Raw genomic sequence first — 20,454 nt, 5'->3', positions numbered from 1 at the left:
GAGTCCTTAAATACAAGAATATCCCTTGATGAATTGCTTATTGATTTATAACCTATTTTTTCTTTATCTTTTGTACGACTTTGCACTTCATCATTTTCTACACTAGTTGGAATCACTTTGAAATTGGCCATATTACGTGTTATACTATGATCTCTTACTAGCTGTTACCATAGTTCTTTTTACACTAATCACTTTATATGGTTTTGTATCATACGGCATATCTAGCTTTCCCTCTTTTTTCTTTTTAATTAGAACAGTATCTCCAACCTTTATGAATTGTTCCTTTGCACGTTGATCATGAGCAATTTTAATTTTGCCCTTGGCTAGTGCATCCTTCTGAGCGAGACGTTTATCCGTTACCTCGGCTGGCATGACAGGTAGTGTGATCCTCATAGGACGTCCAAATAAAGTTCGCCAGGCGACTTGCCCAGTGTTCCATGTGGTGTTGCACGGTAATTCCTGAGAAAAGCATACATAGCTTGTTTCCAGGATCGTCCTTCGGCATGAGCACAGCGTACCGCTTTCATGAGAGGTTGCATGAATCTCTCGACTTCTCCATTTGCTTGAGGATGTAGTGGCATCACACGGCGGTGTTTGAATCCAATATGCTCAGTAAAGTTGACGAAGTCTTGTCCACTGAATGGCGGTCCATTGTCCATCTTGACAACTTCAGGAATGCCAAAGTTTGAAAAGATCTTGTCGAGTTTCGGGATAACGGCCTATGCAGATGTGGAAGTGATGATTTCTACTTCTGGATAACATGAGTGATCATCAATGACTACCATCAAGTACTCTCCAGTTGGTAGCGGTTCGCAAAAGTCCATCGATACTTCCATCCATGGTGCAGCAGGTAGTGGTGAAGGTTGTAGAGGTGTTGGTCTTGAAGTATCCACTGCAGCTTGGCAAGGGACACAGGCATCATGCATGTCCTTTGCTTGACGATCAATGCCAGGAAACCACACCTTTTCTCGTAGCAGCTGTTTGGTCCTAACAAGACCTTGGTGTCCTTGATGTGCAAGCTTCAGAGCACGCTGCTGGAGAACAGCTGGAATGACAATACGAGTACCTCGCGGCACGGTGTCGCGTTGTTGCGTAACACTTAATTCTGTCTGGATGCGTTCAAGTGCTTTGAATGCATCTTGGTCAACTCCTGAGGGTGGGATGCTTGGAAACGTTTTCTTAGTCAATGCATCCACTGTTGCTTGCAGAGTTGGGTCCTCTAGGGTTGCAGTACGGATTTCATAAAGAGTGAGAGCCTTAGGGACTGCACCACAGGTTACAGAGTGTACATATTCCTCGGCAACTTGCTGATGCTTGGTGATGGTGAAACTGTTGGCAGGATGTCGACTGATGTAATCAGCGGGATTGCCTGCACCCGGCTTGTATTTCACCGTAAAGTTGTATGGTTGCAGACGAAGAGCCCATCTCTCAATGCGAGCTGGTGGTTTGGGCTTTGGATTATTGAAGATGGTCTCCAACGGTTTGTGGTCAGTGACTATCGTGGTGAAGGGTGCACCAAGCAGATACACATTAAAGTGTTCACAGCCCCATACAAGAGCAAGAGCTTCCTTCTCTGTCTGACTGTATCGTTGCTCAACATTTGTGAGAGAACGGCTGGCGTAGGCAATTACAACTCTGGAATCTGGTTGACCAGGTTTGTGTTGGGCTAAAACAGCACCTAAACCAACAGGACTAGCATCCACTGTTAACTCAGTGTCCATTGATGGATCAAAGTACGCAGCAGTCGCATTCTCTACTAGTGCATCTTTCACAGCATCAAATGCATTTTGCTTGATATCACTCCAGTACCATGATGCATTTTTCTTCAGGAGCTCACGTAGAGGCTTCGTAATGGTAGCAAAATCAGGAATGAAGCGAGAACAGTAGTTTGCCATTCCCAGAAAACTATGTACTTCAGTGAACGTTGAAGGAGGTGCAGCATTCTTGATATCTGCAACTTTCTTAGGATCTGGAGACAGACCTTTGTCACTAAGTACATGTCCAAAGAATTCTATTTTATGTTGATTGAACTCACACTTTGCTCGGCGTAGCGTCAGATTCTTTTCTCGTAAGCGTTGCAATGTTGCACGAAGAGCTTTGTCGTGTTCAGCTTGGGTACGGCCATAAACAATGATGTCATCAGACATGTTGTCAGCATTAGGTATGTCTTGCAATACCTGGCTGATGATGTGCTGGAATACCTCGGCAGCACTGTTAATACCAAAACTCAGGCGCTTGTACCTATACAGACCTCGATGTGTCGTAAACGTTGTGATGAAGCGACTCTCATCATCAAGTTCAAGCTGATGATAGTCCTTGTTTAAATCTAACTTGCTGAATACAGTTGCACCATTCAAGCGGTATATCATATCATCTACAGTGGGTGTAGGATGACGTTCACGCATTATTGCCTTGTTGGGAACACGCATGTCCACACAGATGCGTATCTCATCTGGATTCTTCGGCTTGGGCGGAGTGACAATTGGGCTTACCCATGGTGTTGGGCCTGTTACTGGTTCAATGATATCTAGTTCCATCAGCCTATCCAGTTCGGCATCAACTTTCTTGCGAGTATGGAATGGCTGTCGGCGATGTGGTTGGGCAACTGGAATTATATCTGGGTTAATATACAGATGTACTTTGCTATCAGTATAACAACCTATGGATTCAAATCGATCAGAAAATTCAGCAAGAATAGCATCAACATTGTTTGCAGATTCCACTGCTACAGCATTAGAAAGCTGAAGTAGCCCCAATTTGGTTGAAGTCTTGTAACTGAGCAAAGACTCCTTTACATTCCTAACAACATGGAATGTAGTAGTGAGCATTGCACTCTTTGACTTCATCTCTGCAGTGAAAGTTCCAATCACTGGCAAGGCTACCTTTGAAGCATAGGCAGTGGCTTTGCCATTATAGTAATCAAGCTTTGGGAACTGTTTTTTTTTAAATTTCTCATTGTGGCTATCTTGAGGTTATCTTGAGATGATTTAAGGACTTTAGTGTCCGTGCGGCCCGGTCCTCGACCAGGCCTCCACCCCCAGGAAGCAGCCCGTGACAGCTGACTAACACCCAGGTACCTATTTTACTGCTAGGTAACAGGGGCATATGGTGAAAGAAACTCTGCCCATTGTTTCTTGCCGGCGCCCGGGATCGAACCCAGGACCACAGGATCACAAGTCCAGCGTGCTGTCCGCTCGGCCGACCGGCTCCCCATGGACCCCACTCAGCAATAGGATCACCATTGCTGAGTGGCACTCAGCAATGGTGTCAATGTTTGATCCAGTGTCAATGAGAACTTTGAGACAAATACCAGCAATGAATACTATAGTATCTGGGTTGTTTGGAAGATCATTCCATTCTGTGATTGCTTGTACTCCATAAATATAATCACATTCACTGTCATCTGAGACTGGTTGTAATGAAATGTTGTCTTGTACATTATTAACATTTTGGATATGAGGTGCAATATTGTGTTTACCACCTCGACCCCTATGACCTGATCCTCGTACAGTGCTTTTATTCACTGACTGTGGTTTCTTTAGTGCAGAACGACACATAGCACCAAAATGACCTACTTTTCCACACTCATAGCACTTCTTACCTTGAGCAGGACAAACATTACCTTGGTGTGGGTAGTAGCCTCCATAATTGTAACATTTATTGTTGACACCCTCTGATGTGGGGCGTTGTGACTGCTTGAGTCTACTTCCATGACTCCAGTTGTGATGTGGTTCTCGGCTCAATTTGCTGTTAGGTTTGCCATGATATCTTCTATGATCACGGTGTCCTCCCTGAACCTTACGTACCTCATCACTGTTAGTAACAGTGGCAGAACCGTTGTTGGCACTGCACTCCATGACACGAGCATCACGTGCAGCATTTTCAATTCGACGAGCAATATCCAGTATCTTGGTAAGAGAACTTTCATCATCAACAAGTTCTAGAGCTCTTCGTCGGAGACGTGTAGATGTGTATGTTTCAGTTATTTGCTGTTTGATTTCTTTGTCAACAACAGCAAACTCACAATGGGCTGCTAAACCCTGCAGACGTGTGTGGTATTGATCCACAGTTTCATTAGAGAGTTGTCTGGCTTTCCTGAAATGCATAATTTCCATTGCAGTGTTTTGTCTTGATTGAAATGTTCAGTTAATTTGGCTTTGGCAGTGTCATAATCTTTGGCACCACCAGTGTCTTTCAGTGTGTCAAAGATGTCACAAACTCGATCACCTACATAATGAAGTAGAAAGGCACCCTTTCTTTCAGCACTTTTGATGTCAGAAACTATCAACAAATTTTCAAACCTTTTAAGCCATTTGATCCACCTCTGTGACAGGTTTGTCTGGTCACAGTCAGAATCAAATGCAGGAAACTGAGGTATATTTGCTATTTTTACTGTATAATTGTTAACTTATCACTTAAATGTTCCTCAGAATACTAAACACTTACTGCACTGTATATATTAGTTAAGAAATCAGTGTAATTACTTTAATTTTGCAAAGCACACAAGCATTTTAATGCAAAAGTTCACAACAGTGCACAATACAGCAGCAACTGACCTCTGGCCTAGCCTTGTGTACATGTGGTGTTGTTCCTACTCACAGCTGCACAGCGGTTGGCACAGCAGTTGGTACAGCAGTTGGCACAGCAGTTGTCAGCAATGTTGTTTGATGAGTTTTCAGCACTGTCAACACAGCAGACAGTTCACAGCATCACCAGCATGAAGAATTGTGTAGCACAGAGCGTCGTTTATTACACAAATCATCGGGTTTTGTACACAGCATCAGAGCGTCGTTCGTACACAGCATCGGCAGATATCGCAGATTCCTCAGTACACAGCTTGGGTATCACACAGCATTGGTTAGCACACAGCATCGGGTATGGTGCTCACAGACAGCACGACTTCACCTCTCCCAGGGCTAGACAGTATGCTTCTTCCTAGTGTTTTGAGCTGAACAAATACGTGCGTTCACAGTTCATCCTCGTCGCCAGTGTGGTGTTGTGTTACTGAGGAAGTCTTGGTTGTAGGGTTGATATAAAGCCATTGCTTGGTTACTGACTTTAATACTTAAGATGATACTTGACCAGCAGCTTCCAAGCTCGGCAGGCGTCCTGTACGCTCTCTGTTGTTTATCTACTGCTGGCGTCTGAACCGCGGCGCATACAAACGGATGGTGCCGTTTTCTATGAACATGACAACATGTATGTTACCATGTGCCATATTTGTGGCATTATATCTGGACGGTCTTAAGGATCCTTAAAATAGGATAAGTGAAAGTTGTTCAATTACAATCAAACGTTATTGACCAGTTTTATATGAAATCGGCGCCAACTGCTCCACATTTCAGCATCTCTGCCTAAATAGAAAGGGAGAAAAAAATATGAAAAGGAAGGTTTTACTTATAAAAATATTCAAAGTCCCCCCCCCCCACAACAAAATTATGCAACAACATTATGTTTATAAATATTTATAAAATCAATAAATGAACTTAAGAAAAAATTTGGCTTAATTGTTGTGGCATCAACTATACATATAAGGTGTAAGTTTCATGTAAATTGATTAATAAATGAGAGAGTAGAGTCACCTTGTAGTTGTAAATGATTTACTTGAAGAAAATGAAGTTAAAGATGCTGCCACCTGTGGCCGAGATTGACATCGACCGATTTCTTAAAAAAATAAATCTTACTGAATTAATGCTTTACAGATAGGCATAAATACAGTAAGGTGTATATGTTCCATGCAAATCGCCCGATAAAAAATTATAATTTTTTTTTTAAACAACAAATCTCAACTTTATTTTTAAACTAAATATATTGGATAAAAATATTTATTAAAATCCTTTAACATATGCTATTGTGATAGCTGAGTCTCATAGACATGAGTTCAGTTGACAATTGTATTTGATGTTAAATTTTGAACTTTTTGAATATTTTTTGAAAATAGGAATTTATTTTGGCTTCTGTCCCTTTCTATTTAAGCTGCGATGCTGAAACGTGGACCAGTTGCAGCCCTTTCATATACAACTAGTCAAAAAAGTTTGAAATTGGAGAACTTTGGTATATATGGGAATTTTGAGATTTTTTTTAAGATTATGCCCCATTATCAGCATTGTAGGCCCTGGAAAAAGCAATGTACTCGGGCCCCCTACGTAGATGACGGGTACTGTGGCCCCCAACCCAGTACCTGTGTGCTTGCTGTGTGTCTGTGTGCTGTGTGTCTGTGTGCTTGCTGTGTGTTTGGTGTGTGCTTGGACCTGCGGTTTGTTTGCAATGTGTTGTACCTATTGCGCGCCCTTCAGGCTGGTGTTGTGTTTGTTCTCATGACCGTTGTTTTGTTGTATTGTATTGTGGCTTTTTCTTGTGTTCCATTATGGTTTTGTTTTTGTTGTTGGCCCTTCAGGCCGGTGTTTCGTGTCTGTATGAATTTGTATTGATTTGTTTTGTGCTACAGTGTCTTGTTATGTTTCTTGATGTGCTTTGTTGTTTTATTATCGGTCCTTCAGGCCGGTGCATGCATGTTGTTGTGTTTGTGCCTGTTTTGTTTTCAGGTGTGCGTGTTTTGCTTGTTTCTTATTATTGTTTATTTTGGCCTCGCCCTTTGTTTACGGGGCGGATGGCTTGGTGTGTGTTTTTTTTTATTCCTGTATTGTTTGTGCTGTGCGTTTGGCCTGGTGTTTTTATATTGCTTTGCCTGTTGCACGTGTTTGTTCTTTATGGTTTGTTTGGAATGTATTGTGTTTGTCCTGTTATGTTTCCTGCTATGTCTCTGGATGTTACTGTGATTGCTAGTTGGCCGTTGTATTATGTTTGTGTTTTTGATGTATGCTGTATTTTTCTATGTTTTTCTCGTGTATGTGTTTTGTTGTGCTATGCTGTCGGCCCTTCTGGCCGGTGGTCTATTGTTTTCCTTTGTTATATATTCTGTATTGTTTTTATTGTATTTAAATTGCATGCTTTGCATGTAAAAATAAAAAAAATAAAAAAAAATTGACTACTCTAGCTAATTATGTAATTAGCATTCTCATCATGAATTCACATAGTGGGAGAGGAACTGTCAGAGTCTGTCAGTATTTGTGTTAACGTAATTTGCACGAGACTAATTACCTTTCTGGGGTATAGCAATTAGTGGCTCATGTTAATTAGTGGAGTAATTAACGTCAGGGGTCTTGATGACTCAGATGACTAGGTAAAGCGAGGTCAGGGAGCTAGCATAACTCGTTATATTAATCATATCCTGTCTGATGACAGTGGATTAAGATACACTCTTGTTAATTAGTGGAGTAATTAACTCCGCGCCCGTAAGTTCACAGTGTTTGATGAGACCTGCTTTGGCAGTGTGTAGTGAGACGTATTTATGTACGATTAATTATCGGTCCTGGTGACAGTTAATTAATTGCTCCGGGTTAATTAGGGTAATTAACACTCATTAAAGTAAATTTTGACATAGACTGTTGAGAAGCTACCAAGTTAGTGGTAGGCTTAGTTAACGTAACTCGATAGGGATTTAATTAGTGGTCCGTTTGACATTAATTAGGAGTTTCTCACTGAATACTTGCAAGGAGTCAAGTGTGATGTAATGTAAGAGTCTTGAGTTATTGTTAACAAGTTGACTTGTGTTAAGAGAGACAAGTGTTGATGATTAACGTAGAGTACCATCATGTTGTTGTCTAGTGAGAGACAATGGTTGTGATTAACGTAGTACTTTGTTGCTGACTGCTGTGATCAGTCAATTAACGTAATTAATCACATAATCAATTTTGTAATTGATTAAGGCAATTCATTTTGTTTATCGTCTGGTGACGAGAGTAAAGTAACTTGGGGATTACTGGCGTAATGTCTCAGAATCCCACCATGCCTGGCTTTGGTTACTATTTACAGTGCAACTTCTTGCAGGGAGTTGCAAAGAGTGTTCACATTAGGTTGTGATAGGGGGAGTCACTGTTGGACTACCCGCCTAGTTACGTGGGTATCTCGCCTGTAGGGTTGGAGGACCCGCAAGATTGTGATTATAGTATCTGTTCACCGTGAAGCCGTGGCAATATTGATTGCAAGCTTGTGTCATCAGTGGGCATCATTGTTCAGTTAGTTCATGTAATCAGCCCGCAGTGCGAGGGGCTGTTGAATAGCTGTGTTGCAAGTGCCACTGGATAGACAATAACGTAACAAATCATTCACTGTGGTGTAAACGAGGCTTGTGAATTTTTTCTATCTTTGGGTTTGCAATATTGCGTCGTCAGTGGGCACACCTGTGTTCAGGTTAGTTCAGTGTGCAGCCGCACAGCAATGGACCGGAGTCATTGCTATTTTATCAGTTTGTTATAGTGCCACTTGATGGACATTAACGTAACGTAAACTCGATGCTGTAGTAGTTTAGTCTCTTGTTATTAATAAATTATTTATTTTATAGAAAACGGTCTTTGATGTCAACCCTTCAACCATTCTTTTCCACCCATGTTCTGCTTTATACGATTGATGTTGATGTGATCTTTTGATATGGCGGCTGTTCTTGGGAATTCGAATTCCAATTCATAGCGCCACATCAAATATAAATATTTGATTGTGAGAACCCGTCGGTTACCCTTTATTGATTTTAACATCCTGTTTAACTAGGAGGAGCCAGCGGCCTATGTGGACAGGTTTTCACCCTAGTGGTGGAAGCCTGGCGGTTTGCTCACGCTTTTCCTTTTTCTATTGGACTCATGCTTATCTGCCATGTGCAGTTCTTTAAACTTGAGGTCCACCTCCTAAGGGAGATAGCCGTAGAAAAAAAATCTCACACCAGTCAACCAATCTACCAACCTCGCCCGACCTGAGCAAAAATAAAACACATGAAACGCATCTCCAGCCCTCCACAAAGGTCACACCCAGCACTATCCTTAATCCCCAACCTCAGCAGCCGCTCGTTAGCCGCAAGCGACTTGTGTAAATACTGGTACAGGAATTCCCTCTGTGACGGAGCTAGAAACTTCAAATGGAGCGATTGCCACACCACCATCCAATCAAAAAGAGGAAACGAGTCTTCCACAGCAGGGGCGACAAAAGGACGCAATTCCTCATACACCCTCCGACACGTAAACAACAAGAACCCCTCCACACGACAAAGCCTCTGGAGGACATCAATTGCACAAGTATAAAAGGGAGGCGATAGAACGCAATCTCTCTACACAAAGGCAACCTTTACAGAGAATTTACACGCATCGTACAATTATATAACCCCAGAGAGAACACACCATCTCCCCCCCCCCCCCAAGAGCCCCTTTCTAAACGAGACAAAAAATATCGCCAACACCTTATAGTATACATCGAACAATCCAATCCCGCCTCACAATTCTGGTAAACAAAGCGTAGACCTACGTATCGGACAATACCTGCCACCCCACAAGTATTGAAAGACCCCCTTATTGATGGCCAATGCAAACTGCCGACTCAACGGAAATGTATGAGCTATGTACCAAACTTTGGATAGAACCTTGCAGTTAATAGATAGAGGGGCGATAGTGGTGGTTTCGGAAAAGTTGTTCAATGTCAGCCAATATTTTTGGACTAGTTGTATATGAAAAGTGCTGAAATTGTCCCAAGTTTCAGTACTGCAGCATAAATAGAAAGGGATTTTTTTTTTCAACGTTTTTTACACATTTTTAAGTCTACACTTCAGAACACACGTTTCAGATATAATTATTCTGTGACACTTTTCTGACACATTAGCATATAATAAAGGTTTGCTAGTTAGATAATTTCCAAAACATCTTTAGTTTTCCTAATACAAATTTTCAAAGTTCCCCCCAAACATTATGCAAATATGGCATGTTTATTGCTATTATAAAATCAATAAATAAACTTAGAGAAAAAAGCTCTCTAGCAAATGTAGAGACATGCCCTCCACATATACTGTTTAAGTTTCATGTAAATTGAATAAAAAATGAAACAGTTTTGTAAACGTTTGTGTCAATTGAAAAAAATAAAAACACAAATTAATAAAGTCTAAGGTTCTAAAATCTGTGGCTGAGGTTGACATCAACCAATTTTCTCCAAAATTGGCATCCTTACAGATAGGCTTACGTGCAGTCAGGTGTGTATGTTTTATGCAAATCGTCCAAAAATATATACAAAAAAAAATTGAAAAAAATAATAAAAAATACATGTTTTTTCTTAAAAATTTTCTCCAATTAAACTAATTATAATATTTGTTTAATATATGCTATTGTGATAGCAAAGAGTCATAGCTATGATTTCAGTTGACACTTTTGATTGATAATCGATTTTGACCATTTTGGCATAATTTTCACAACTACTTTAATATTTTTTTTTCTCCCTTCCTATTTATGCTAAGATGCTGAAACTTGGACCAGATGAAACACTTTTCATATAGAACCTGTCAAAAAAGTTTGATTGAAATCGAACGAGTTTTCGTTTATTGCATTTTTGGAACCAAACGCCCCCTTAAGAAGCAGCCCCCTCTGAAACAAAGTCAACTTCCTCCCATACAAACATGAAATTGAACCCAAAACTCCCCCTAGAGACTGCCTCCCAGTTCTCCTGCAAGGACATCGCATACGTTTTACACCACCGGATGCCAAGAGTCCGAATCGAGTCCACAACCGGGAACCAAGACCCCCCCCCCCCCTTCCCACGAAGGCCAAGAAGCCCAGGCACCAAGCCCTATCATACAAGAATTCTCTCAACTTAGCACTGTCCCCTTCGCCCGATAAAACCGAGCCAGTACATCCTGCACCACAAGAACTGACTCCTCTGTGGAGACAAACACAGTCGTGTCGTCCGCATACCCTACAACGGGTACCAGCAAATCTTTCGGGAGACGTGGCGGCACAAGAGAATGATGGGACCGCAAAGCTATATACAGAGGTTCCTGAAACAGAATAAACAGGATCATAGAAAGGGGGCAACCCTGCCGGACCGACCTCCCAAGGAAAAAGGGAGAACTCAATACCCCGTTAATACAAACACTACTCTTGCAACCCCTATACAGCATTCGAATCCAAGAGACAAACTGCGGCCCACTGCCAACCCTCTCCATCATCTGAAACACAAAACTCATATCCACCCTATCAAAAGCTTTGGACCAAGCTAAATTTACCATGGCCGATGGAACAACATTATCTGAAAGATAATAAATCATATCCCTCATCAAATTATTGCAGTAGACAATCGACCTACCCGGAACACCACAAAACTCTCCCGGCAAAATACACTTCCCCAAAACCAACCGAAGCCTATTCGCCAGTAACTTTGAAAGAATTTTATAGTCCTGGTTCAGGAGAGACAACGGTCTCCAATTCGTGAGCAGCTGCACATCCCCAGATTTCGGCAGGAGGCGAATAATACCAAACGACTGTGACGCACTAATAACACCATGCCTCAGGCTATACCGCACCACCTCTGAGAAGTCCGACCCAATCACCCCCCATAACCAGTTATAGAATTCCCCCGGCAACCCATCTGACCCTGGCGCCTTCCCATTCACCAACCCCAGAACCACCTCCCAAATCCCCCTATCCATAAACTCTCTCAGTAATGGCACATTGTCCTCAACAGACAACACATTCTGACAAAAACTAACAAAATGCTCACAATCAGCCTCCACCCTCCTATACAAACCCTCCAACTCCTCCCGAACATAACACACCAACCCATCAGTATTAGTGAGGACCGTTCCATCTACCCTGCGAATACCAGTCATCACGGTAGAGAACCTAGGAGACTTAACCTTACCCAATTGGTGTGCAGAGACTTTCTCACCCTTTAAACGCTCAGACGTCAATAGACGGATATGAATACCCTGAGCCACCACCTCCCGCAACCCATTTATCCGTCTCTTCAGCAATACAATCTCATCAAAACTATCGAAACCCTGGTCCATGAGCACATAAAGCTGACGTAATCGAGCCTGCAACAAATTCAAAAGACCATACTGTTCTGCCGCAAGACGCTTCGAGAAACGAACAAAGAAACGTTTGCACTACACTTTACACCAGTCCCACCAATCTAGCAGAAACACAAAGTCAACTCGGTTGCCACGTGTCTTGGGTTTTCATGGGTTTCAGGGACGTTGCTGGGATATCAATTTTGTTTTTTCCTGCTTTGTGTGGGTCGTTCTGGTTTCGTTGGGCTTCTGTTTTTTTTTTCTCCTCCTGGGGTGTTTGTACGTTTGTACTATACTCTTCAGGTGGAGGCTGTTAGTGTTCTAGATTCCGCTTTGTTTTGACGTTGGTTGTTGGCATGTATAATGTATAGCTGTGGGATTTATCTCCATTTGTGCAAGTGCGTGTGTGCGTGTGCGTGTGTGCGTGTGCGTGTCCGTGCGAGCGCGCTGGGATTGTGCGCGACATGACCTGTTGTCCGTGTGCCTTCCTTTCCTCTTGTGCTGGGTTATACGGATGTTTGTGGTGCTATGATTAGGAACAATTTGGTTGTGTATGGGTTTGTTTGAGGTATGGTTTCCTGGATTCCTTGCATGACCCGTCCCTGTGATGTGCTTCCCTGTTTTCTCAGTTTCTGGGTGGTACAGGTACTGATGTGTATATGTGTATTTTACGGGGTGCTGTGCCCCCCCCCCTTTTTACATTGTTTCCGGTTGAGGGAACTTTGTTATATAGTTAACTAGTTTTTATCAACTGGTTTTATTAATGCTTTCTCCGGGTTCGAAGTGTAATGTATGTTTGTTTCATTTCGGATTCTTGGGTCCTTTTTATTATGCCCTGTCATAGTACGTATGTGGCCTTTGACATAAAATGTGTTCCGTTTTCCTTGAGTGGGTACCTTATCATTTGTGCATTTGTTCTGTTACCTTTATACTATATATGTCCTAGGTTTGGGTGGTGTGAGATAGCTCTATTTCCTAGGATTTGAAATTATATTTATTCTATGACGACTTTATATGTTAAAAAAATTGACTTTCGTGTTGTAACTGAACTGTGGGCTTTAAAACTAAATAATTGGCTTTGTATTCGTTTACGCTGTATTTCGTTGTTAATTTATTTTTGTCATTTTTGTATATTGCTTTTTATTCTGTTTATGCGTTTTTGTAATTAGTCCTTGTTTTTGTATTATGTATCCGGTCTTTTGGTCTGTATGCCTTTTGTGTGTTGTTCAGTGGGACGTTTTGGGAAATGTTTTCATTGTGTTAAATGCTATTAATATTTTCAAGTGTTTTATGGGTTTTGTACATGGTTAAGTGGATGGATATATGCTTTCCCCTTGTGTTGTGTTCATTTATGTTCCCCATCGTACGCCTTTATCCGTCAGTAGTGTACTTTTCCTTCTCTGCCGAGGGACGGGTTGTTTAATCACCTGTTTTGTGTTGGTTGTTTCAAATTTATTACGAGTCATGTGTGTGCTATCTAACTCAATGTATACTGGTGCTTTGGTAAATGTTCTTACATTGTATTTATTGTGTTCATAAATAAAAGAAAAAAATACAGGACCAAGCCAGAGCCGCTTATCGCCTATTATGGTGACAGCCCACCAAACACACGATGCTACTACGACGGTCGAACAAGTTGGAAGACGATAACAATAGTGATCGTTACGCTGGGTGTGTTTACAGGGAGTAGGAAGGATACGTGGTTTAAGTTACATTGAATATTATAGTTTGCAATTCATAACATCCAACCACCTCACCACAAAATTGGTTTGGAAGCAATTAGCTATCACCGACATCCGTTTGTTTGCGATTCTTCTGAAAGGCTATAAACCTCTGCAGTGTTAATCAGGCCACCACAATAGCTTGCTGAACAAGCAGCAAGTATATTTTCTGTCTAGCACAGACCGGGACAAGCATCTATATGTATATACACCGAGAAGTGGACACTAATATATATTATATACATATAATATGTATATATATATACATACATATTATATATATACATATTATATATATCTCCACACCCTTTACCACTTTTAGACTGAGTTGGTATCCCAGTTTTTGTGGCCCGGTGTTGTGTTTAGGCTACAACAAGTTTTTTTTTTATTTTATTTTTATTTTTACATGCGAACATGCGAATAAATACAATACAATAAATATAATAAATTAAGAAACCAAGAACAAACAATCAGACAACACAAAAATACAAAAGCACAAAGCAAATTAACACAAACACAAATACACTAAATACCGGCCTGAAGGGCCGACAACAAAGAACATAAACACAATGAAACACAAAAAAGAAACAACAGTACTGGACAGAAGGGTAACGGAAATACAACAAAACAACAGTCAAGAAAAACACAGCACCGGCCTGAAGGGCGCACAATAGGTACACCACATTGCAAACAAACCACAGGTCACAGCAAGCACACAGACTACTCAAATTGTTCATACTTATCCGGCCACTCCGCCGCCGGGAACCGAACACAATACGCCTCCAACAGTAACATGATGTCATCCAGAACAGGCACAGTATTAACAGTACGAGGATCAGGCATCAACTCGGGCACACCCACAACAAAACACTGAGCCCGCTGTACCCAGATGGAAGAAGGGCACCACGGAACAGGATGCACGCGGTCAATAATGTCAAACTGCAGAGGATGCTGCGCATCATGCGCCACGCCGGAGGCCAAGATGAGAGGGAGGGGCTCCTTCCCACGAGGCCGGGCAATGAGCAGCGCACTGGGTGCCTCCTCGGCCGCCTCACAGCGCTCCGCGTCAACCACCGGACGGTGTTCCTGCCGGGACCCCCCACGCTTGGCATCCTTCTTCAGTACCAGCTGGATGCCTCGGCGCGCACCAGAACTCTCACCATCCACGTCAGTAGGAGCAACCACCCCCCACTGCGGAGAACCTTCTGCAGGAGAAAGAACAGGAGGTAAATCATAGGTACAAACACCGTCAACAGCAGACACATGGACGTCAGCCACCACCAGCGTCGTAGAACGCGAAGCCCCCGGAGGCGCCACATCATCCCCCGAAGCTCCACTTGCGTCGTAGTCCTCCGCATCAGCCCAAGCAGTAGAAGAGCGCCTGGACCGCTTGGGCACTGGCCGCACATCCTCACAGCCGGAGGCGGACCCAGAACCACGGGCCTCACGAACCGGGCGAACCGACGCCCGTCGCAGAACGGCAGCAGCCTCTACCATAGGGGGAACCAGACCACACACAGCAGGAGGCACCGCAGCCACCCCAGCACCCAGCACAGGAGGAACCCGAGGGGAGGACGCAGGGCCAGGGTCCACAGCCGAAGACGAGGAAGCCGACGGCGATGCTCCACAGGGATCACCAGGAAGGTCCATGGGAACGGCAGGGCCAGAGACATGGTCAGGAGGAACATCCGACGGCACCGCAACACCCGGAGGAGGGTCTGCAACAACCGGGGGAACGTCGGGCGACACTGGGGGAGCCGCAGCAGCAAACGGGACGTTCACCTCCTCACCCCCGGAGTCCTCCTCTAGAGGGAGCGGCGGAAAATCCTCCTCACGGAACAAGTTCACAGGAGCGACCGGATCAGCAGTACACCCGGCAGCCTGATGCCCCAACAAGCCACACCGGAAGCAAGTACGGGGTTGCCGGGCATAAAACACACGCACGTAGTACCCCAACAGCCGGACAGAGCAGGGTATGTCCGACCTCAGTCGCATCCCGAGGGTCCGAATGTTAGTCTTCACACCCGAATATGTGCCAAACGACAGTGAGTTCATCCGCACACTGACGACGGAGCCGTACCTCTGGAAGAATCGCCGGAGGAGAGTCTCAGGAAACTCCATGGGGGCGCCATGAACACTGACATACGTCACAGCACCACTACGGTCTGAAATGGTCACAGACCCGGTGCCGTCCTGTAGCTGCAAAGTACGTCCCTCGTACCTCCGTAAGAAAGCACGGTACACCGCCTCACCCACAAACTTGACAACAACACGGTGAGCAGTTTCCAGCTCAATGCCATATACGTCCCCAACCGGGACACGAAGCATGGCACTCAATACCACGTCCACCAGCGGGTATCCAGCATGGCCAGTAAACTCCAATCCGATGGAGTTTACCTTCATGACAGGGGGAAGATGGCCGCCCATCGTAGAGGCGCCACGTCCACACCACCAGGAACAGCAGGGAGGGTAGAGACACTCACACCCCCTGCCGGCGAAAACGTCAACCACCTCAAACTACCGGAGCGAGCAGGCGACACGTCCTCACTGCACGGTAGCTCAGGAGCAACTCCGGCTACAACAAGTGGCACGTTAAGCGCCACACAAAGTAAATTCTCTCTGATTAAACACATTAATGTAATTTCTTTCTGCAGCTTCACATTACCATATTGTATTACAAATTTACTGAAGAGAAGAACTAGATACTATTTTTTTATAGTATTTATTTGAAACGAATTCCATTTGTCCAAGAAACTTATTGTTAAAAATAAAAGTCTGATGCAAGCTAACTTAGATAGTAGTTAAAAGCTTAAAATTATTAACTGAAGTCGTTAATATATTGCATTTCAGATAAAGTTATTGAATTTGAAATCTTTAGCAGTTTGCATTCAAGGCAAACAAGTGGTACTCGATTAACTTGCATTAAAATTTATAAAACATACAACAACTTACAATATTTAAACAGTATTTTTACAATTAAGAGTGTTTACATAAATATATTTTTCACATTAAATAAACGTCATAACTAATCAGATAAACAATTTCAACGTCATTTGTATCATGAAATCTAAAATGACTATAAACACTGTTCAACAATTATTAATAATTCATTATTTTGTTACACATGTACCAGTTAACATAAATGATCACATACTATTGATCACGTCGGGAGGAGACTTGCTGCCCAACAGCAAGTTGGTCAGATTCAATATTTACTCTGGATACCGAGTAAATATTTGGGAACTGGTCAATGGTTCCTCCTTGCTTTGAGGCTCTAAATGTTGGAGATTTAAATAGTTAGTTTCATAGTTAGTTCGATGTTTAGTTAATTGTTGTAGCGGAAAACAGATCTGGCGGGTTTTATATCCTTCTGGTGGGAAATCTTCTGTGAACACCTGCGCCAGGTTCGAGGACGGAATGCATGCTAGCGGTGTTGTCGGAAATATAGTATTCAATCGTCTGTGTACTTGTCGTCAACTGCACGTTAGTCGTCCCGTAGCCAAGCGGGTATCTAACCGAATGTTGGTTGACTGCACTCGGCATGTGATGGTTGAAGTCTGGTGCCTGGTTGTAGGAGCCTTGTCCAACGGAATGCTGGTTGACTGCAGTCGGAAACTGATGGTTGAAGTCTGACGCCTGACTGAAGGGGCCTTGTCCAACGGAATGCTGGTTGACTGCTATCGGAAAGTGATGGTTGAAGCCCGGTTGAAGCCTGTAGGAGCTTTGTCCTACGGAATCCTGGTTGACTGCAGCCGGAATTTGATGGTTGAAGTATGGCGCCTGAGTGTAGGAGCCTTGTCCAACCGAATGTTGGTTGACTGCACTCGGCATGTGATGGTTGAAGTCTGGTGCCTGGTTGTAGGAGCCTTGTCCAACCGAATGCTGGTTGACTGCAACCGGAATGTGATGGTTGAAGTCTGGCGTCTGCCCGTAGTGGCCATGTGCAGCCGAATACGGATTGACTGGAGGTTGCATGCTATGATGGTACGCTGGTACCTGGTTGAAGGTTGGGTTGAACCAATAAGGTTGAACACTTGACTGCGAGAAAGATGGTCTTTGTTCCTGGAAATCAGGTACCTGGTTAGAGGTGGATCGCGGACCCGATGACAGGGAACATGTAGGCTGGTCGTACATTCGCCGGCGTTGTTTAGCATCTGATGCCTCTTCTGATGATTGATGAAACGAAGTCTGGCTGACAGATGGTCGACTATTTGACCCCTGGTGGTGCGCATACTGGGTGGTTGACAACGGTGTGGGGCAGTGTCTGTCAGTTAACTGGTTCAATTGAGAGACTGAACAGGAAAGCTGGCGACACTGTAATAACGGTTGTTGACGAACACCTGGTTCCTGGGCATGTGACGAGTGTGGAACCGGGAACTGGTTGGTCGCTGTCCGGTGGTCTTGTGGTTCACATTTCCGAGGGTAACTTTCGCTCGATGGCCGTTTGCGACTGCGGGCATCTGGTCTGTACTCCAAGGTAGAGGCTTCGGTCGGTGACGGCCGGAGGTGGTGTACGTCTAGTTCCTGGTGTGAAGAATGGTTGTTTGACGGTTGGGTGGGGGCCACAAGGTGTGGCTCGTTGGTGTACTGTGATGCCGGCTCGCGGGCACCAGGCAGCGTCCCGCGGGCAGCAGGCAGCGTCCCGCGGGCAGCAGGCAGCGCATCGCGAGCACCAGGCAGCGCATCGCGAGCACCAGGCAGCGCATCGCGAGCACCAGGCAGCGTCCCGCGGGCACCAGGCAGCGCATCGCGAGCAGCAGGCAGCGCATCGCGAGCAGCAGGCAGCGTCCCGCGGGCACCAGGCAGCGCATCGCGAGCACCAGGCAACGTCCCGCGAGCACCAGGCAGCGCATCGCGAGCAGCAGGCAGCGTCCCGCGGGCACCAGGCAGCGCATCGCGAGCAGCAGGCAGCGCATCGCGAGCAGCAGGCAGCGCATCGCGAGCAGCAGGCAGCGTCCCGCGGGCACCAGGCAGCGTCCCGCGGGCACCAGGCAGCGCATCGCGAGCACCAGGCAGCGTCCCGCGGGCACCAGGCAGCGCATCGCGAGCAGCAGGCAGCGTCCCGCGGGCACCAGGCAGCGCATCGCGAGCAGCAGGCAGCGTCCCGCGGGCACCAGGCAGCGCATCGCGAGCAGCAGGCAGCGTCCCGTGGGCACCAGGCAGCGCATCGCGAGCAGCAGGCAGCGTCCCGCGGGCACCAGGCAGCGCATCGCGAGCAGCAGGCAGCGTCCCGCGGGCACCAGGCAGCGCATCGCGAGCAGCAGGCAGCGTCCCGCGGGCACCAGGCAGCGTCCCGCGGGCACCAGGCAGCGCATCGCGAGCAGCAGGCAGCGCCCCGCGAGCAGCAGGCAGCGCCTCGCGAGCAGCAGGCAGCGCCCCGCGGGCACCAGGCAGCTCCTCGCGAGCAGCAGGCAGCGCCCCGCGGGCACCAGGCAGCTCCTCGCGAGCACCAGGCAGCGCCCCGCGAGCACCAGGCAGCGCCCCGCGAGCACCAGGCAGCGCCCCGCGGGCACCAGGCAGCGCCCCGCGGGCAGCAGGCAGCGCCCCGCGGGCAGCAGGCAGCGCCCCGCGGGCACCAGGCAGCTCCCCGCGAGCAGCAGGCAGCGCCCCGCGGGCACCAGGCAGCGCCTCGCGAGCAGCAGGCAGCGCCTCGCGAGCAGCAGGCAGCGCCCCGCGGGCACCAGGTAGCTCCTCGCGAGCAGCAAGCAGCGCCCCGCGGGCACCAGGCAGCTCCTCGCGGGCACCAGGCAGCGCCCCGCGGGCACCAGGCAGCGCCCCGCGGGCACCAGGCAGCGCCCCGCGGGCACCAGGCAGCGCCCCGCGGGCACCAGGCAGCGCCCCGCGGGCACCAGGCAGCGCCCCGCGGGCACCAGGCAGCTCCTCGCGGGCACCAGGCAGCTCCTCGCGGGCACCAGGCAGCTCCTCGCGGGCACCAGGCAGCTCCTCGCGGGCACCAGGCAGCTCCTCGCGGGCACCAGGCAGCTCCTCGCGGGCACCAGGCAGCTCCTCGCGGGCACCAGGCAGCACCCCGCGGGCACCAGGCAGCTCCTCGCGAGCACCAGGCAGCTCCTCGCGAGCACCAGGCAGCTCCTCGCGAGCACCAGGCAGCTCCTCGCGAGCACCAGGCAGCTCCTCGCGAGCACCAGGCAGCGCCCCGCGGGCACCAGGCAGCGCCCCGCGGGCACCAGGTCGCTCCTCGCGAGCAGCAGGCAGCGCCCCGCGGGCACCAGACCGCTCCTCGCGAGCAGTGGTCAGCTCCTCACGAGCACCAGGCAGCTCCTCGCGAGCACCAGGCAGCTCCTCGCGAGCACCAGCGTGTAATTCCCGACATAGAGAACGGTTGTCTGACTGCTGGACGGGGAGCACCAGGTTTGAATCCTTGTTGCATCTTACAGGTGACTCTGAAGCCTGGTTCTCTGGCAGTAAACATGGCTGATTTACATATTCCAGGATATCACACGAATTTTCAATTACCTGCTGTGAAGAAACGTCATCCTGGCCCTCAGAGTTTGAATTCAGGCTGCGATAGAATTCACACAAATAATCTAAAGAAATTGGTAGAAAAACGTCCGAGTCCTGGCTCGAGCTCGAGTGTTGAGACACGCTCTCGTCAAATGCATCCATCATAGGAGGTATGACAACTTCGCATAAACCTATTCCCTAATTTGTCGTATAATATTTCGCTGCCATGCAGAGAGAATTATTACCATTTTAGCGTGTATCTGGCCTCCAGGTGTGGAGGCTACCAGCTCACAGGAGCCCTGTTGTTCACTGGACCGGCCAACCACCTCACGCGCTGAAGGGTTGCAGGCTTGTTCTCGATTTCGCAATTTCTCAGTTTCGTTAATGATATTA

General features: G+C 46.5%; 1 protein-coding gene across 1 annotated transcript in view; it reads right to left on the bottom strand.

Annotated features, from left to right (window-relative positions):
- Positions 1-20,223, bottom strand: part of LOC138369462 (uncharacterized) — a 40,116-nt gene extending 19,893 nt beyond the window's left edge. Inside the window, exons 1-3 of the mRNA XM_069332712.1 lie at positions 17,116-20,223; positions 11,614-11,902; positions 10,983-11,115 (exon numbers count right to left, since the gene is read on the bottom strand). Coding sequence (XP_069188813.1) covers positions 10,983-11,115; positions 11,614-11,902; positions 17,116-20,223 — 3,530 coding nt within the window. The remainder of the gene's footprint in view (positions 1-10,982; positions 11,116-11,613; positions 11,903-17,115) is intronic.
- Between the last annotated feature and the right edge of the window lie 231 nt (positions 20,224-20,454).

Source organism: Procambarus clarkii, chromosome 28, assembly GCF_040958095.1.
Source record: "Procambarus clarkii isolate CNS0578487 chromosome 28, FALCON_Pclarkii_2.0, whole genome shotgun sequence".
Lineage (NCBI taxonomy): Eukaryota > Metazoa > Arthropoda > Malacostraca > Decapoda > Cambaridae > Procambarus > Procambarus clarkii.
Note: the sequence above shows the minus strand (reverse complement) of the source record. Positions and strands in the feature narration are given on the sequence as shown.